The following is a 19,793-nucleotide window of genomic DNA, read 5'->3' as shown; positions in this document are numbered from 1 at the left end:
CCACGCCCCCAGTGTCCACCATAGGCATATACAGGCCCAGTGGACATTGTTGGGCAAGGCATGGTCACATGCTCCTTCATGTCGGCCATCTTATGGACAGACAGCACAGCCTGGAGGAGGGGAGTCTGGTTTTAGCTCTATGAGGTACACAGGGAGCTGCTGTCAGTATATACAGTGAGTACACTTACTAAGACTGTACACTGAACTATTTTACTAAAAAGTGACCAACCCCTTTAACTTTTTTTAATGCTTATCTATCTATTTTGTCCTCCAGGGCTATAACTACAGACCTCAACCTACATACGACTCAGGTAATTGTTTTGTTGTAGTCTAGTATTATTCCACGTGTAGCCTCTTCAGGATCTTTCACACAGTCACATGTATGGTTCATATTCCTAACTTTTTTGCTCACATCAGGACTGAATCTCAGCTTAAGTAAAAAGAAAGAGCCTTTTTTTAGACAAGAAATATGAATGCAATACAAGGCATAATAAAGCCATTTGTATGTATTGTATAAAGTGATTTATAGGATCAGAGCTGTTTAGCAGCGCTAGAACAGAGCAGGGGATCAGAGCCTATTGGAGCCAATGCATTGCTTTAATAAAATTAATTACTTTGTAATAGAACTTTATTTTTTTAAATGAATATTTTTTATATACATATATACTTTTGTTTAATGGAAGCAGTATATATGTATATAAAAAAATATAATTTTTTTAATAAAGTTATATTACAAAGTAAAGCGATGCATTGGCAAAAAAAAAACAAAAAAAATGTTTTCTCAGTCTCTGAAGTACCCCTTTATGGCCTTAAAATATCAGAAAACTTCAACACATCCAAGTGATTCTTTGTATTTTGCTGTTTGTCATTCAGGGCCTGCAATGAAGTCTCCAAACTTGCCAAGTCAGCATTCAATGAATCATCCAAGATCTCCAGCAACGGTATGACAACTTTATCTTTGCTCTCATTCATACATGTTTTTGATGTTTTTGTATTTATGGGCTATTAATTTATATATTTTTTTTCATCCAGGGATCTAACTTCAGAGCTCAGAATCCCCAATATACCGCAGGTATTTTGCGTTCCACACTCATGACTGATAGATAAGGGCAGGGGTGATTCTAGCCTCTCTGCTGCCCGAGGCGAACTATAGAATGACGCCCCCCCCCCCCCCCCGTCAATCCGCCCACATTATAATCCACTACTGCCCCCCCACTGCTGTCCCCAATAAACATAATGTTTGGTCCCTTGCTGCACAGAGGATGTCAGGAGAGGAGGGGGCTGACTTTATAGGAGAGGTCCCAGCAGCACAGAGGATGTCAGGAGAGGAGGGGGCTAATCCTATAGGAGAGGTCCCAGCAGCACAGAGGATGTCAGGAGATGAGGGTGCTAATCCTATAGGAGAGGTCCCAGCAGCACAGAGGATGTCAGGAGAGGAGGGTGCTAATCCTATAGGAGAAGTCCCAGCAGCACAGAGGATGTCAGGAGAGGAGGGTGCTGATCTTTTAGGAGATGGTCCCCCTCTTCCCCCCTTATAGATGGTCCCCCTCTTCCCCCCCTTATAGATGGTCCCCCTCCCCCCTCCCTTATAGATGGTCCCCCTCTTCCCTCTCCCCCTCCCTTATAGATGGTCCCCCTCCCCCCCTTATACATGGTCCCCCTCTCCCCCCCCCTTATAGACGGTCCCCCTCCCTTATAGATGGTCCCCCCCTTATAGATGGTCCCCCTCTTTCCCCCCTCCCTTATAGATGGCCCCCCCTTATAGATGGTCCCCCTCTTTCCCCCCTCCCTTATAGATGGTCCCCCTCTTTCCCCCCTCCCTTATAGATGGTCCCCCTCTTTCCCCCCTCCCTTATAGATGGTCCCCTTCCCCCCCCCCTATAGATGGTCCCCCTCTTCCCTCTCCCCCTCCCTTATAGATGGTCCCCCCCCCCTTATAGATCGTCCCCCTCCCTTATAGATGGTCCCCCTCTTTCCCCCCTCCCTTATAGATGGTCCCCTTCCCCCCCTATAGATAGTCCCCCTCTTCCCTCTCCCCCTCCCTTATAGATGGCCCCCCCCCTTATAGATGCCCCCCCCTTATAGATGGTCCCCCTCTTTCCCCCCTCCCTTATAGATGGCCCCCCCCTTATAGATGGTCCCCCTCTTTCCCCCCTCCCTTATAGATGGTCCCCTTCCCCCCCCTATAGATGGTCCCCCTCTTCCCTCTCCCTTATAGATGGTCCCCCCCCCTTATAGATCGTCCCCCTCCCTTATAGATGGTCCCCCTCTTTCCCCCCTCCCTTATAGATGGTCCCCTTCCCCCCCCTATAGATAGTCCCCCTCTTCCCTCTCCCCCTCCCTTATAGATCGTTTCCCCCCCTTATAGATGGTCCCCCTCTTTCCCCCCTCCCTTATAGATGGTCCCCTTCTCCCCCCTATAGATAGTCCCCCTCTTCCCTCTCCCCCTCCCTTATAGATGGTTTCCCCTTATAGATCGTCCCCCTCTTTCCCCCCTCCCTTATAGATCGTCCCCCTCTTTCCCCCCTCCCTTATAGATCGTCCCCCTCTTTCCCCCCTCCCTTATAGATCGTCCCCCTCTTTCCCCCCTCCCTTATAGATCGTCCCCCTCTTTCCCCCCTCCCTTATAGATGGTCCCCCTCTTTCCCCCCTCCCTTATAGATGGTCCCCCTCTCCTCCCCCCCCCCCCCCCCTGCACAGCAGATAAAACAAAAAACAGCACACAACTCACCTGCCCTCCGTTCCCCCGTGGAGCCTCTCTGGTCTGGTCCCGGCTGATGTGCGGCTGCCCGGGGTGTCCCGTCCTGTCCCCGGCAGCGCGCGCATCACAGATCTCCCCATGCGCCTGCGGCTGTGACTTCCGGCGCACGGGGAGCTCTCTGATGCGCGCGCTGCCGGGGACAGGATGGGACACCTCCGGCAGCCGCGCATCACCCGGGGGACTAAAGGCTGCATTCCCACGTTCCGTGATCCTTACGGATCACGGACGTGGAATGCATGTACTGGAGCCCCCCCGCCCCCGGGCAGTATCTGTAATGAGATGCTGGGAGCGGGGGGGACTGTATTCATAAGCGCCGCACTGTAGTATCAGCACGGCGCGGCTGATTTAGTACAGCGCGGCGCTTATGAATACAGTCCCCCCCGCTCACAGCATCTCATTACAGATACTGCCCGGGCGCGGGGGGGCTCCAGTACATGGTACAGTCAGTGGCGGATTATAATGTGGGCGGCCGCCGAACCGCTCATATTATAATCTGCCACTGAATGCCGCCCCCATGGTGACAGCTAGTGGCGCCGCCTGAGGCAGACGATTCAGGTCGCCTCATGATTGCGGCGCCCCTGGATAAGGGATAAGGGTTTCCTGTTCTAGTGTTCATTGGGATCCCAGCATTTACACACCAATGTATCATTTGTCACTTGCTGAATAGACTATGGATGTTAATAGGGGGAAACCTTGCATACTACTCAAGACATAATTTTTCATATACAGTGTGTTATTTCTTATACTTTTCTATTTGTCATTTAGAGTCTGTACCTGTGAACTCTCCAAATGTGCAAAGTCAGCATATAAGGGGTCAGACACAAACCATACAACAAAGTCATCTGCAAGGAGCTGTGGTATGACAACAATATCATTGTATATCATTATATACATACACATATACCGTACATGTTTGTGTGAGGCTATGTTCACACATAGAAGGACATTCATCATCCCAAAAAGGTGTATTTTTCGGCGGAAAATGGCCGTTTTGCTAATAAACTTTCGCATCTGGCCATTTTTCGCAAGCTTTGCCAGTGGGGCGGGGAGGGGGCGTAGAGGGGGTGGAACGGGGGGCGGGGACTCTGGATCCGCCTAATTTATCATTTTTCTCGCCGAAAAATGATAAGGAAAACTACGCCAGCTCTGCGCACACACTTGTGCACACACGATTTCTGTAGAGGCAGTGCGCTTCTACAGAAATCAGAGTACTGTGCGGGGATATTTTTAAGCCCGACGTAGAAAACGCCACACTTAATAAATATCCCCCATAGTCTTTTGTCAGCCAAAAAAAAAGAGTTTTTTTTAGGATGGCTGTCATTTCGCGGACAAATAACATCCATTATTTCTAAATAAAGCATATTATTTGGCTACAAAATAACGTCTGTCCAAAAAAAGTCAGTCAAATGGCCCAAAAGAGACGTTGTGTGGTTGTGGCCATACTGTGCAAATCTTTATATTATAATTTTGCCCCATCAGTTCCATTCCTTGTTTTGGTTAAAAAAAAGAGTGACGGAAATATTATGTGTGAACATGAGCCTATGGAAGTATCAGCATTAACTGTTTTTGTAATGCTTATCTATTTATTTTGTCCCCCAGGGCTATAACTACAGACCTCAACCTACATATCACCCAGGTAATTGCTTTGTTGTGGTCTTGTACTATTCCACGTGTAACCTCTTCAGGATCTTTTACACAGGAATATACACAAAATATATACTTTAAAAAAAAAAGTTATATTACAAAGTAATAACATAAAGCAAGGCGTTGAGAAAAAGAAAAGTGTCTTCAGTCTCTGGAGTACCCCTTTAAATGGAATCTGTCAGGTCCTAGGCCCTACCTGAAGTGCTGACAGTGTACTGTAGCTGGCAGTGAATTATGCACAATCCTACTGTAATAAAGTGTCAAAGAGGAGTTGTTAGTGCCTCACTCTGGCACACCTTACGATTCCTTTCTCCTCCCTCTTCTTCAAAAATAATCAATGCTGTCCAGCTCAGCTGTCAGCCAGTGTCTCTGATTGCAGATCAGCCCTCTGTAGGCAGTTTATTTCTGAAAGAAACACTCAGATAAAGTTCAATCTCTGAGCCCAAATATGTTGGAGCTGTGGTGTAGGGGTAACTCACTTGTCTAGAGACCTGCCACCAGTTCATTCTCTGGTTTGAATCCCCTGATGGAAATTAAATAGATGTCTTTTTTTTCCTAATTATTGTATAATTTTTAAGGCTATGGTCCCACTCAGTATTTTTGGTCAGTATTTTGCAACCAAACTAGGAGTGGATTGAAATCACAGAAAAACTATGTTCATACTCTGTTAAAATTGAGTGGATGGTGGCTATTTAATGGAAAATAACAGCAATTATTTCAAAACAACGGCCATTGTTTTAAAATATATTTCAACAGGGATTTAAACCAAAGAATGAACTGCTGGTGTTCACTAGACAAGTGAGTTACCCCTAGACCACAGCTCCAACACATTTGGGCTCAGAGATTCAACTATATCTGAGTGTTTCTTTCCGACATCAACTGCCTACAGAGGACTGATCTGCAATCAGAGACACTGGCTAACAGCTGAGCAAGCAGGAGGCCAGGCAGCATTGATTATTCATGAAGAAGAGGTAGGGTAAGGAGTGGTGAGGTGTGCCAGAGTGCAGCACAAACAACTCCTCTTTGACTCTTCATTACAGTAGGAGACCTAAGCTTGTGCATAATCCACTCCACAGACAAATTACTAAAAGGCACCATGCTCACTAGGGGACTGCCAGCTACTGCACACTGTCAGCGCCTTAAGTAGGGACCGGGAGCTGAAAGATTCCCTTTAAGGCCTTAAAATATCAGAAAACTTCAATGCATCCAAGTGATTCTTTGTATTTTGCTGTTTGTCATTCAGCTCCTGCGATGAACTCTCCAAACGTGCCAAGTCAGCATTCAATGATTCATCCAACAACTCCAGCAATGGTATGACAACTTTCTCCTTGCTCTCGTTCATACATGTTTTTGATGTTTTTGTATTTATGGACCATTAATTTATGTATTCATTTATTTTTCATCCAGGGATCTAGCTACAGAACTCTGAATCCCCAATATACCCCAGGTAAATAAAAAATATCACTTAAAAAATGAAGAGAAGAAAGTGAATGAAAAGTTACGTTAGTGTTGTGTTCTGTGCTTTTGGTGTGTTGACACATTTAGGTTTCTAATTACAGTTAATAAAAACAAAGCCAGGAATAGATTTAACCCCTTAGTGACCGCCGCACGCATATTCACGGCGGCCACTAATGGGCTTTATTCCGATGCGTACGCCTTTTAACGGCGGGCGCATCGGAATAAATTACCGCCCGGCGGTGGCTGCAGGACGGGTGATCAGCGGTCAGTGTGACAGCTGACCCCCTCCTGTAACTGCCCGGAGCGGAGGATTCTCCGCTCTGGGCAGTTTAACCCGTTAAATGCCGCTGTCAAAGCATGACAGCGGCATCAAACGGGTCCCGGTGGATCCCGGACGGCGCCGCAGGTCCACTTACGTGATCGCGATGTCCCGCGGCGCCGTCCGGGGTCCCGATGTCTCCATGGTGATCCCGGGGTCCTAATGAAGGTCCCCGGGGTCACCATGGAGATGCCTGATGCTGACAGGGGTGGCCGTGGCTACTGCCTGTCAGCATGAGGCATGATACAATACATTGCAGTAGATCAGGTACTGCAATGTATTGTATCAATGATCTAAGTATTTTACACTAGTGTACAGTAATGTACACTAGTGTAAAAGTAAAAAAAAGTGAAAAAAAAAGTGTGCACCAAACACAACACAGCCCCCCCCCCACCCCCCACCCCAATAATAAAGATGCATTACATTCCCTATACCCAATAAAACGTGACATAAAAGTGATCAAAAACACAAATCATATACATATTTGGTATCGCCACGTCCATAACGACCCAATCTATAAAAATATATCAATAATTATATCGCACAACACACGCTGTAAAAAAAAATTCAAAAAAACAGTACCAGAATAGCTGTATTTTATCAATCCACTTTAGATAATACGTCATAAAAGAGATCAAAAAGTCATATACATATAAAACTTGGTATCAAAAGAAACTACAGATCTTCCTGCAAAAAATAAGCCCAAAACCAGCTCTGTCGCGCAAAAGATAAGAACGCTATGGATCTTGCAATGCGGCGACAGTTTTTGTGGGTTTTTGCTAGGCAGATAGTTTCTATTGCGCCAAAGTGATAATAGTTAAAAAAACCTTTACAAATGTGGTATCGCCGTAACCGTAGTGACCCAGAGAATACATGTATTATGTTATTAGTGACCGCCGATACGGATTTTTACGGCGATCACTAATGGGCTCTATTCTGCTGCCATCAGCTCTTTATGGCGATGGCGCAGAATAGTGCAGCGGTGCTGGTAATGCCCGCAGCCCCCTCCTCTCAGCTACCGGAGGTAGCTGAGGGGTTGGGGCAGAGTGTGGGGTCAGTCCCGGCAAGTCCCCTCACCGACGTAACCAGTATAACGGCGGCCACCGGTAACAGACATTGCCAGCGCAGCTGAACGCTTTCATCTCTTCTCACCATGAATCCACAGTGAGAGGAGATGAGAACATGTCCCCCCCTGTACCCAGAATTAACCCTAGTGACCTGGTCACTGACCCTCCCCTCCCAGGGTGGCCATCTGATCCAAGATGGCCGCCGCCATCTCTGTGAACAGACTCTGTTCACAGTGATGGATTCCTAAAAATGATCAAAGCTTCATTCTCTCCACCACCGGAGGTGGCGGAGAGCATGGGGCAATGATCGGTGACCACCCGGTGTGGTCCCAGTACAAGTGATCAGCGGTATATACTATATACTACTGATCATTGTTCCAAATGGTGCCGACACTTTTTTACGCCTGTCACCAAAGTCAAGTGCCCTGGATTACCCGTAACCACCCTGGATTACTTGTAACCACCCCAGATTACCTGTAACCACCCCAGATTACCCGTCACCACCCCAGATTGCCCGTAACCACCCCAGATTGCCTGTAACCACCCTAGATTGCCTGTAATCTCCCCAGATTGTCCGTAATCTCCCCAGATTGCCCGTATCCACCCCAGATTGCCCGTATCCACCCCAGATAGCCCATAACCATCCCAGACAGCCCATAACCATCCCAGACAGCCCATAACCACCCCAGATTGCCCGTCACCACCCCAGATTGCCCGTCACCACCCCAGATTGCCTGTCACTACCCCAGATTGCCTGTCACTATCCCAGATTGCCTGTCACTACCCCAGATTGCCCGTAATCTCCCCAGATTGCCCATAATCTCCCCAGATTGCCCGTATCCCCCCCAGATAGCCCATAACCATTCCAGACAGCCCGTAACCACCACAGATTGCCTGTAACCACCACAGATTGCCACAGACTGCCTGTAACTACCCCAAATTGCCTGTAACCACCCCAGATTGCTCGCAACCACCCCAGATTGCTCGCAACCAGCCCAGATTGCCCGTCACCACCCCAGATTTCCCGTCACCACCCCAGATTGCCCGTTGCAACCCCAGATAGTCAGTGAACACCCCCAGATTGCCCGTCACCACCCCAGATAGCCAGTGAACACCCCCAGATTGCCCATAACCACCCCAGATAGCCAGTAACCACCCCTAGATAGCCAGTAAACACCCCAAGATTGCCCATAACCACCCCATATAGCCAGTAAACACCCCATAACCACCCCATACAGCCAGTAAACACCCCCAGATTGCCCGTAACCACCCCAGATTGCCCTGACCACCCCAGATTGACCGTAACCACCCCAGATTGGCACAGACTGCTCGTAACCACCCCAGATTGCCCATACCCACCAGATTGCCTGTTGCCACCTCAGATAGCCAGTAAACACCCCGAGATTGTCCATTACCACCCCAGATAACCAGTAAACACCCAAATATTGCCTGTAACTAAAATGACACTCCTTCTCTTCTGAGCCCTGCTGTGTGCCCATACAGTGGTTTATGCCCACATATGGGGTACCATTGTACTCAGGAGAACCTCCGTTACAAATTTTGGGGTGCTTTTTCTCCCCTGTTCCTAGTGAAATTGAAAAATTTCAAACCAAACAAACATGTAATTGGAAAAATTCTATTTTTTTCATTTTTACGGTCTAGTTTTGAATACTTTCCTCCAATACCTGTGGGGTCAAAATGCTCACCACACCCCAAGATGAATTCCTTGAGGGGTGTACTTTCCAAAATGGGGTGACTTTTGGGGGGGGTTCTATTCTGTAGACATTACAGGGGCACTGCAAACACACCTGGCTCTCAGAAACTTCTTCAGAAAAATCATGCACTGAAAATGCTAATTGGCGCTCCCTTCCTTCTGAGGCCCGCTTTGTGCCCACACAGTGGTTTATTCCCACATATGAGGTACCGTTCTACTCAGGAGAACCTGCGTTACATATATTGGGGTGAGTTTTCTCCCCTGTTCCTTGTGAAATTGAGAAATTTCAAACTAAACAAACATGTTATTGGGAAAATTAATTTTTTTCATTTTTACTGTCTTCTTTTGAATACTTTCCTCTAATACCTGTGGGGTCAAAATGGTCACCACACCCCAAGATGTTTTCTTTGAGGGGTGTACTTTCCAAAATGGGGTGACTTTTGGGGGGGTTCTATTCTGCTGACACGACAGGGGCTCTGCAAACGCACCTGGCGCTCAGAAACTTCTTCAGCAAAATCTGAACTGGAAATGCTAATAGGCGCTCCTTCCCTTCTGAGCCCCGCTGTGTGCCCATACAGTGGTGTACGCCCACATATGGGGTACCATTGTACTCAGGAGAACCTGCGTTACAAAATTTGGGGTGCATTTTCTCTCATGTTTATTATGAAAATGAGATACTTTAATCTTAACAAATATATTATTGGAAAATTTCCATTTACCCATACAGCCAGTAAACACCCCCAGATTGCCCGTAACCACCCCAGATTGCCCTGACCACCCCAGATTGACCGTAACCACCCCAGATTGGCACAGACTGCTCGTAACCACCCCAGATTGCCCATACCCACCAGATTGCCTGTTGCCACCTCAGATAGCCAGTAAACACCCCGAGATTGTCCATTACCACCCCAGATAACCAGTAAACACCCAGAAACTTCTTCAGCAAAATCTGAACTGGAAATGCTAATAGGCGCTCCTTCCCTTCTGAGCCCCGCTGTGTGCCCATACAGTGGTGTACGCCCACATATGGGGTACCATTGTACTCAGGAGAACCTGCGTTACAAAATTTGGGGTGCATTTTCTCTCATGTTTATTATGAAAATGAGATACTTTAATCTTAACAAATATATTATTGGAAAATTTCCATTTTCCATTTTTTTCCGGCCTAATTGTGAATACTTTCCTCCAGCCACTGTAGGGTTAAAATGCTCATTATACCCCCAGGTTAATTCTTTAAGGTGTCTAGTTTCCAAAATGGGGTCACTTATGGGGGTTTCCAGCATACAAGCCTCCTAAATCAACTTAAAAAAAGAACTGGTCCCTAAAAAAATCAGTTTTGGAAATTTCATGAAAATTTGATAATTTGTTGATACATTTTTAAGCCCCGTAACACCCTAAAAAAGTGAAATATGTTTACAAAATTAAGCCAGAATAAAGAAGACATATTGGTAATGTAACTTAATAACTAATTTTTGTCATGTGCCTTTTTTTTTTTTTAGAAGCAATGAATTTCAAAGTTGCAAATTTTCAAATTTTTCATTATATTTTGATGTTTTTCACAAAAAACACACAAGACAGTGACCAAATTTTGCCACTAACATAAAGTACCATATGTTACGAAAAAACTATCTCAGAATCGCTAGCATACGTTAAAGCATCACTGAGCTATAAACGCATAAAGTGAGACAGGTCAGATTTTGAAAAATGAGCCTGGTCATTAAGGCCCAAACAGGCTTGGTCCCTAAGGGGTTAAAAAGATGAGACATCTCTGTCTTTTCTTTACAACCTGTCCTCCATTTATAAGCCAAGATAACTTGTGAAATAACAGTCGTTATTTGGGCGCCAAATGACAGGTGTAAAAAAAAAAAAATGTTGTGTGTTCATAATCTGCTTCAGGCTTTGGTTTCAATAATTACAATAAAAAATCTGGCCTGTGTGAACACTCCCTTTTACTAATTTGCTTATATCCTCCAAATTACACAGCACAATAATGAGGGGGGAAGCATACACCGGCCTGTCAGTTTAGCGCTTGCTTCCCCCTCATTCCCTGCTCTCTGTCTGTGCTATTCCATGCACAGACAGTGAACGGGGAGCATCGGGGCTGCCCAAACAATTTGTAGATCGTTCAGGCTGCCTACTGAAGTCAGCAATTGTCTGCTGACATGCTTCTATTACACGGGGAGATGAGCAACAGACAGCTGGCACTTGTAGTGCGGCTCCCGCGACAACCCCCCCGCGTGACAGCAGACCTCAGACCAGTGCCCACCCCCCAAGGACCCCATAGCTTACCCTGAGGTATACTGTTGCACACGGGGGAGGGGGGGGTGGGAGCCGCACAACAAGTGCCAGCAGCCCCGTGGACAGGGCTGCTGGCACTTCTGATGGGAGTAGTTTGGGGGTCTTTAGGTGATGGGGGTGTTCACTGGGGGGCTGCTGGCACGGGGGCAGCTGCACCACAAGTGCCAGCAGCCCCATCCTATGTGCCGTGGATGGGGCTGCTGGCACTTGTGATATAGTTATTCTTACTATTTAATTTCTCCGTACACTGCGTCCCCTGCTGGACGCTTCATAGGAATTACACCCATCCCTGCTCTGATTCGTGACGTCACGATATTTTAGGAAAATTGAAGTATGCCTGATCTTCTAAATTGAGGGAAATAGCACTTTATGTGCATTTCCCGTAATTAGTGTATACCTCATTAGAAATTTGTCTAACTTTCTTTATGTGATAACATATTAAAAAATACATTTTGCCTGAACTTCTCCTTTAATGCAATGAAACTGCAATGTGAATGATAATTTAATTGCCCTCAAGCCATGCTCCATTGCATTAACGTAATGAAACTCCAATCTGTGCAAACATACAATTAGAGCTCATACACACATTCAGCTCAGCGTTCACTTGCTCCTCGTTCTCTGCTCACTGCTGGTGCTATTACACACACTGACAGCAAGTGGATAAGTGCGTTGGGGGGCACGGGGAGCTGCCAACATCATGTATGTCAGTTGATTGTTGTCTTCTATTGCACAAAGTGATTATCGGCCGTATTTGGCCGATAATTGCTTCATGTAATAGGGCCTTTAGCCGCCATTCTCCTTAATCTCCCAGGTTAGAGTGTCACCATGACAACACAGGAACTACCCATTCAGCCTGTCAGTGACTGCAGAGGTGTCCCGTCTTAGTCACTGATTGGCAGAAGGATCATTTTCTGAGTGTGGCCATGACATGAGAGGATCGGGAGCTTCAGGAGACCACAGAGTGTTAGGTGGCATATATAATGGTCACATTTTGGTGCCAAATGACAGCCGTTAAAAAAAAAACAGCCTAGAAACAGCCAAAAGAAGACAATGCAACTATGATAAAAACTAGGCTTTATATAATGAAAACTGTATTCCTGTTATTGACATTTATCACCTATCCACAACATAAAGGGTATTCGGAAACTCCTCAGACCCACAGACACATTTTTCTATGTTGAGGCCTTGTGCTAAAAAAAAAAAATAAATCCCTCCTCATCAATCTGTACTTAATAACCATATTAAGAATGTTGAAAAAAAAAAAAGGATTTTAAAAATTACCCTTGTGCATGACATTTGCCAGTACATGAGTGGTCACATCAGCTATCACATCCCCCATGAGCTATCTACTCTTCACACTAATATGTAAACAGCACGCAACATGGTATCATGGAAGTGCCCCTTCACAACTTTCTACCCCTGTAACCCTCCACAAAACTCATAACTACCCAGTGTCATGTATTCATATGTTAACACGATGTTGAAATGTTTTTCATGTGTTTCATGTGTTTTCATGTGTGTATATTATGGACATGAAAACCATACCTAAAATGTGCTTTATTGCAGGTGCTGCTCAGTTTTGGCTTCCAACCTTCCCACCACGCTATACATATCAACATTCACCAGTAAGTCACCAAAGCAATAAATAAAAGTGTGACATATATATATATATATATATATATATATATATATATATATATATATATATATATAATGTAGCTTTTAAAGGGGTTATCCAGCGCTACAAAAACATGGCCACTTTCTTCCAGAGACAACATGACTCTTGTCTCCAGTTCAGGTGCGGTTTTCAATTAAGCTCCATTCACTTCAATGGAGCCAAGTAATGCTGCGTTTACACGGAGCGATAATTTGCCCGATCGTACGATTAACGTTTTTTAAGTAACGACTTTTTTTTTTTAATAACGATCAGCGTTTAGACGGAACAATATATCGTACGGAAAAATTGTTTTGCGATCGTTTTGCGATCGCTTAAGCCTATCTCGCACCTAGGTTAAATCGGTGAACGACAGTTTACACGGAACGATCTGCGAATTTTGGTCTAACGACCAACGACGATTTGAAAACATGTTCAAAGATCAAAATGAACGATTTCTCGCTCGTCGTTTGATCGTTCGCTGCGTTTACACGTACGATTATCGTTCGAATTTGATCGTTATCGCGCAAATTCGCATGGTAATCGTTCCGTGTAAACGCAGCATAAGGGTCCATTTACACAGAAAGATTATCTGACAGATTATCTGCCAAAGATTTTAAGCCAAAGCCAGGAACAGACTATAAACAGAGATCAGGTCATAAAGGAAAGCCTGAGATTTCTCCTCTTTTCAAATCCATTCCTGGCTTTGGCTTCAAATCTTTGTCAGATAATCTGTCAGATAATCTTTCTGTGTAAATGGACCCTACAAAGCACCACCCAAACTGGAGACAAGAGCAGTGCCATGGAAAGTGGCCGTGTTTTTGTAGTGCTGGATAAACCCTTCAACTGCCTAAATCAGCCTCATCCTTAAAGAGTTAAATCACACTCCTTAAACATAGTGGGTTCACATATAGCAGAATCGCAGCAGATTTTATTCTGCGAGTATTGCAGTGAAATCCACTGTGATTCCTGGCATTGTCAGTTTGAATAGGTTCAAGTACTAGGGAGGTGGACACTACTATATATACAAATGGATAAGATACTGGGTGCTACAAACATGCCAAAACACACAAAAAAAAAGAGAAAAAAAGGAGGCATGTATAGAACATATGTGCACACCAAAATACTAGAGCAAATAAAATTTATTGAGTATACAGCACAAAAAACCATAAAAACATTTAAAAACTTAAACCACAACATTCTATGGTACAGTGCACACTGGACAAGGATATAATAAACCCACAAAGTAAGGGCCAGGAATCATGGGATATAAGAAAGAAATAATGGCAGCGAGACAATAATAGAGCAAAGTGCATTAGTGCACAACAATAAGTCTTAATACATCCTGTATGCTACTGGGCCCGTTCCGCCAGTGGAGCGAATGTACTTCATGCGTATCGCTGCTGCTTTGCAGCTTCGTTTTTGTTTTTTAATACTGAGATATTGACTGAAAATTAAGAACTTTTGGCACATTTGTGTCCCAAAATACATAAAGTTAAGAAACATAGTTACCTAAACTCCCATTGCTCTTATTAGGAGTAAAACATACTCAATGTCCTTTTCTGCCAGTTTGCCATCACTTTATAAGATGGGAATATCCCTTTAAGGGTGGGTTCACACATGATATATCCGCGGCGAGGCAATCACTGGCCGGACGGGTCGTCCAGAGCGCGGACCCGGTAATGTATGTACCAGGCCGCGGAGGTTAAGGGGGCTGCCTTTTACATACTCGCAGTGGGCTGACAATTCTGCTGCGAGTATGTAATGGTATTGAAAGTGACAGTGAAGAGATACATTATGTGCGAACCCACCCTGAGTGTAATAGTCAATATGTGCATAGAAGCATTAGTTTAGCCATTGACTGTTCTTGTTTCTCTTTTCAGAACTATTTCTTTCCTCAGTCTTTTCAACCAAATAGTAAGTATATTTTATTACCTATACCCAGACATGGGAGAATATCCAATGGCAATGGCTGCAGAATAATACAAATGATGCTTTATGCAGGACCAATAAAATATTGTATGAAACATAACAAGTAAATAAATCAAGTGACCAAATAAAGAGACAAAGTGAGAGATTCCTGCTCATAAGATTTTAGGCTGGGTTCACACTACGTATATTTCAGTCAGTATTGTGGTCCTCATATCGCAACCTCAACCAGGAGTGTATTGAAAACACAGAAAGGCTCTGTTCAAACAATGTTAAAATTGAGAGGATGGCTGCCATTTAATGGCAAATATTTGTTGTTAAAAACAACGGCTGTTGTATTGAAATAATGGCCGTTATTTACTGTTATATGACGGCCATTCACTCAATTTCAACATTGTGTCAACAGAGCCTTTCTGTGTTTCCAATCCACTCCTGGTTGAGGTTGCAAAATACTGACCAAATACTGACCGAAATATACTGTGTGTGAACCCAGCCTAAGGCTATGTTCACACAACATATTTTTCCATATTTATACCTACGTTGTTGCAATTTGCAACAAAGGCCATATAAATAGGAAAAAATACGTTGGCCGGGTGTCTATGGGATCCCGGCCAGAGCATACACACATAGTATACGCTCCGGCCGGGACCCCTAGCGGCGCCGCAAACAACTGACATGTCAGTTTTCTGCAGCCGCTATTCAGTGAATAGCGGCCGTAGGAAACCAGGTCAGTGCACACTATGGAGCGAGTGGCTCCGACAGCATGCTTCATAGTGAGCTATGGGGAGTTGTGATGCCGGTGCAGGAAATATCATCCGGCCGGTACTGCAGTACCGGCTGGGATGATCTTTACAATACGACGTGTGAACATGGCCTTACAATGTACAGTAAATGGAGGAGAAGGAGTGCCATCACAGCTGTGCGGCGTTCAGCAAGGTGAATAATAATAAATCTACATGAACCAGTCACTCAGCCAGTATCTGAGCCAACTCAGAAATAAAAGAGAAGAGTGATGCAACAAGAATGGAGTGGAGGTAAATGCAATGCCAAGTTGTATATAGGACAAGGCCTATGGTTTTATCCATTGAATAGGAAACAAGTAAGAGATCTGACCTCCGTCCACCCCTCAATCTCTAGATCAGGTCCCCGGCTCTATGGTATGAATATAGCCTCAGGTATGGCACGTGACCCGCGGCACTATTTATTCCTATGGAGCCGCAGGAAAGAGACAAGTGCTGTTCTCTATGGAGCCGCTGGAAAGAGACAAGTACAGCAGGTGCCGTATCCGCAGCTGTATTGTTAACAATGGGTCTGGAGATTGCGGGGGTATGGAGGTCAGACCCCCCAGGATCTCTTATTTGTCCCCTATCCTCTGGGAAGTTTGATAAAGCCACCTAAGCCACCCTTTAGTATGATCATCATTCTAGCCTGCTTGAAGGCAGCAACATTTTACTGCCGAGCATCATACATTAGGAATCCCAGTGTAACTATATCATTCTTTTTGTAAGGACTTTACATTTGGAACCCAAGAAATAATTTACGGTCATTTCATTTCAGCTTCTACAATAAATATTTCCAACTGTACAAATTTTCAAATTGGAGATAATACCAGTCTGACTGTCACAGACAGTCCTCATCCTGGTCCATACCGAAACATGAGCAGCCACCAACCAGTCCAAACCATAAGAATTCAGAAGCCGACTCCGACAAGCCCAAAACAGAAACAGACTACTCAAGCAGCTTCTCACGATCAGCCTTCCAAACAGGAGAATATAGTTAAGAGTGAACAATCCAACATCCATCCAATACAAACTAAAACTGAAGGACATTCCAGTAACGTAAATGGCGCACAAGTAACTCAAGGCAGCATGTCCACTATAGAAAACCCCACAACACAAAAGCCAGAACAATGATTTTATTTTATTTTTTAAGGTGGTGGGGGGGGGGGGTTTAATGTAATGTTTAGTTTTAGATTCTCTGATGTGATTTAAAAAATGTAAGTAATGTGTTTTATCATGTCGTAAGGAAATTGGTTTGTAGCTTATTAGAGATGCACATTTCCATTGTATGGTATCTGTATAAACAATGAATGTAGCTAATGGTAAGTTATGGAATTGCCCCCTGCTATTTACCATTTTCTTAGTTGGCCTCCTGTCAGAGAAGGTGCTGATCCACTTTCACGTCATACTCCTGCACGCATCCCTCAGATCTCTAGAGTTGTTCTGTGTGTATGAATATTTCGTCTTAACCACAACCAAACAGAGATGTGCATTAGCAAAGATTTGTTTAAGTACCAACCAAGCTGTATTTCTACTAAAGTGCCTTAAAGGGGTTATTCGGTTAGGTAAAATACCTGTTGAATCATCTTCCCTCTCCTGGAGACTAACAATTTGTTCTATACTGCCTGCTGCTTTCTGCTGAAGACCCAAAAAACTGTGTCTGAGCTGTTCTCTCTGTCCCCACTCTGATCTTGCCCCTCCCTTCCGAAACGGATCATGTAAACATATGTAAATAGTATCCCTGGCCGGCTGCCTGTGCACTCTGTGATGCCAGGAGGGTTAATCACTGTAAGGTCATCAGCAACATGACCTCAGAATAAGACGCGAACTGGAGAGAATGGAACCGCTGCACATCCCATCTATGGCTGATACTAATGCCGCTAGGCCTATATTAAAAATCAACACCAGAGTGTCTGTATATGAATTGATCGAGCCATATTGCCCCGTGTACCACCGCGCAGGTCCTCTGGTCCACACGGGTCCCTACGCTAACTCCACACCGTGTCGGTCAGCGGCAGCCAACCCCGCAAAGCGTGCACGTGCAGGGAAGGGAGGCCATGGAACGGCCCTGCAACCCCAATGTCACAGGACCAGACCCAAAAAGCCCCACCTAAACCCAGCCAGCACCACCGGCGGGGAAGGCTGCCCCCAAACGACACAAGTATGAATATGGTATTACACTTACCATTGCTGCTCTCACAGAATGGGGAAGACATAGGGTCCAGACATGTGAGCACAGGCATATCCTGCTAATTTTGGTCATGTGGGTCTTATAAAGGAGTGCTAGCTGTTCAGAGAGGGAGAACTGTAAAACACGAACTGGAGAGAATGGAACGGCTGCACATCCCATCTATGGCTGATACTAATGCCGCTAGGCCTATATTAAAAATCAACACCAGAGTGTCTGTATATGAATTGATCGAGCCATATTGCCCCGTGTACCACCACGCAGGTCCTCTGGTCCACACGGGTCCCTACGCTAACTCCACACCGTGCAAACAATGGCCGTTGTTCACATAATGTATTGAGCAATGGCTGTTATTTACTACGGCCTTTAACCCCTTAAGGACATCGGGCGTACATTTACGCCCTCGTAGCTGGGGCCTTGATGCAGGAGGACGTATATGTACACCCTGCCGGGGTCCCGCGCTATGGAGCGGGCTCAGAAGCTGAGCTCGCTCCATAGCCGGTGGGGACCGGCTACTTTCTGCAGGCAGGCCCTCACCCTCAATGGCAGGTCGACACGATTGAGTGGACGCCCACCATTAACTCCCTAAACGCCGCATTCCCACCACGGCGTTAAAGTGTAAATGACAGAAGCATCTCCTGTCACTTACCGATCGGGACCCCCGCAGTGTGTCTGGCCTGAGTATGGCCTGACTGCGGGAGGTATACTCCTTACCTCCGTGCAGTCTGATCTTCTGATAGAGTCTGCCACAGGCAGGCTCTATCAGAAGATCACTGATTACACTGATCCCTGCTATGCTAAGTTTTTAAAAATGTCCCAAAGCCCCTCCCCCAATAAAAGTGAAAATCATCCGCCCTTCCCATTTTATACATAAAACATCTAAAAATAATAGTTAATTAACATATAATATACCATAGCATACATAATCGTCCGATCTATTAAAATAAAACAATATTGTTCCCACACGGGGAATGGTGTAAACAAAAAGCGGTATAAAAAGGCAGAGATTGCTTTTTTTTTAATTACATTTTATAAAAATGTATAAAAAAATTAATAAAAAGCGATCAATATCTATAAAAAAATGTTATTAATAGAAACTAGAGATCATGGCACCAAAAATTAAAATAGTAAAACGTTAGAAAACCTAGTAAACATGCATATTGCTGTGTTCAGACGGATCTATACAATTAAGAAAAAATGCCAGTTTTACCATAAAGTGCATTACGTAAACATGGAAGCCCCCCAAAATGTGCAAAATCGCATTTTTTGACCCAAATGATATTTTGGGGGTTCCGTCATTTATTTTATGGCAGATTTAAAGGGAACCTCTCACCCCCTGTGCCGAGGCAGAGCCAGGCTGACCCCCCACTAGAGACCTTTATACTTACCCCGGAGAACGAAGTCCCACTCCTGGAGCCGCTCCCGGTGCAGACATATTACTGTCGGAAGCCTCAGAGATGAGTCCAATGCCCATAGAGAATGACAGCTCCATTCATTCTCTATGGGCATCGGACTCATCTCTGATGCGCGTGCGCCGGGCTTCTGATGGTGATATCTCGGCAGCGGGAGCGGCTCCAGAAGCGGGACTTCGTTCTCAGGGGTAAGTATAAGGGTCTCTAGCTTGGGGTCCGCCGGGCTCTGCCCCGGCACAGGGGGTGACAGGTTCCCTTTAAAGATGCCACTGCAAAGTACACCTGTTCCTGAAAAACACCTCACGTTTCCCTGTACGTGGAAAAATGAAAGAGTTATGGTTCTTAGATGAGGAGGAAAAAACAAAAACGCAAAAGTGACAATTGGCCCAATCCTTAAGGCCATTTCAGGCCCGGTCCTTAAGGGGTTAAAGGGGTACTCTGGGCTAAGGGTATTTTTACTGTATGGCCAGGGAGGGGTTGGATACAGACGCTGCCATCCACTAACCTCCCTGGTTCCTGCGGTGGGTCCCAGATCGCGCCGCCCCGTTCTCCCGTCCCGCTGCCACTTCT

The 19,793-nt window shown here is 45.2% G+C and overlaps 1 protein-coding gene across 5 annotated transcripts in view; it reads left to right on the top strand.

The window, feature by feature from the left end:
• The window catches only part of LOC138785532 (receptor-interacting serine/threonine-protein kinase 3-like), a 51,735-nt gene extending 32,553 nt beyond the window's left edge, over positions 1 to 19,182 (top strand). For all 5 annotated transcript variants that reach the window (XM_069961580.1, XM_069961579.1, XM_069961582.1 and 2 more), the window contains 10 exons: positions 275 to 311; positions 874 to 941; positions 1,033 to 1,072; positions 3,527 to 3,618; positions 4,361 to 4,397; positions 5,649 to 5,716; positions 5,813 to 5,852; positions 12,828 to 12,886; positions 14,799 to 14,832; positions 16,402 to 19,182. In XM_069961580.1, coding sequence (XP_069817681.1) covers positions 275 to 311; positions 874 to 941; positions 1,033 to 1,072; positions 3,527 to 3,618; positions 4,361 to 4,397; positions 5,649 to 5,716; positions 5,813 to 5,852; positions 12,828 to 12,886; positions 14,799 to 14,832; positions 16,402 to 16,757 — 831 coding nt within the window. In that variant the 3' untranslated portion in view covers positions 16,758 to 19,182. The remainder of the gene's footprint in view (positions 1 to 274; positions 312 to 873; positions 942 to 1,032; positions 1,073 to 3,526; positions 3,619 to 4,360; positions 4,398 to 5,648; positions 5,717 to 5,812; positions 5,853 to 12,827; positions 12,887 to 14,798; positions 14,833 to 16,401) is intronic.
• Positions 19,183 to 19,793: the final 611 nt, after the last annotated feature.

The sequence above is a fragment of the Dendropsophus ebraccatus genome, chromosome 3 (assembly GCF_027789765.1).
Source record: "Dendropsophus ebraccatus isolate aDenEbr1 chromosome 3, aDenEbr1.pat, whole genome shotgun sequence".
Taxonomy (NCBI): Eukaryota; Metazoa; Chordata; class Amphibia; order Anura; family Hylidae; genus Dendropsophus; species Dendropsophus ebraccatus.
The sequence above is the reverse complement of the archived record's forward strand: the minus strand, read 5'-3'. Positions and strand labels throughout refer to the sequence as shown.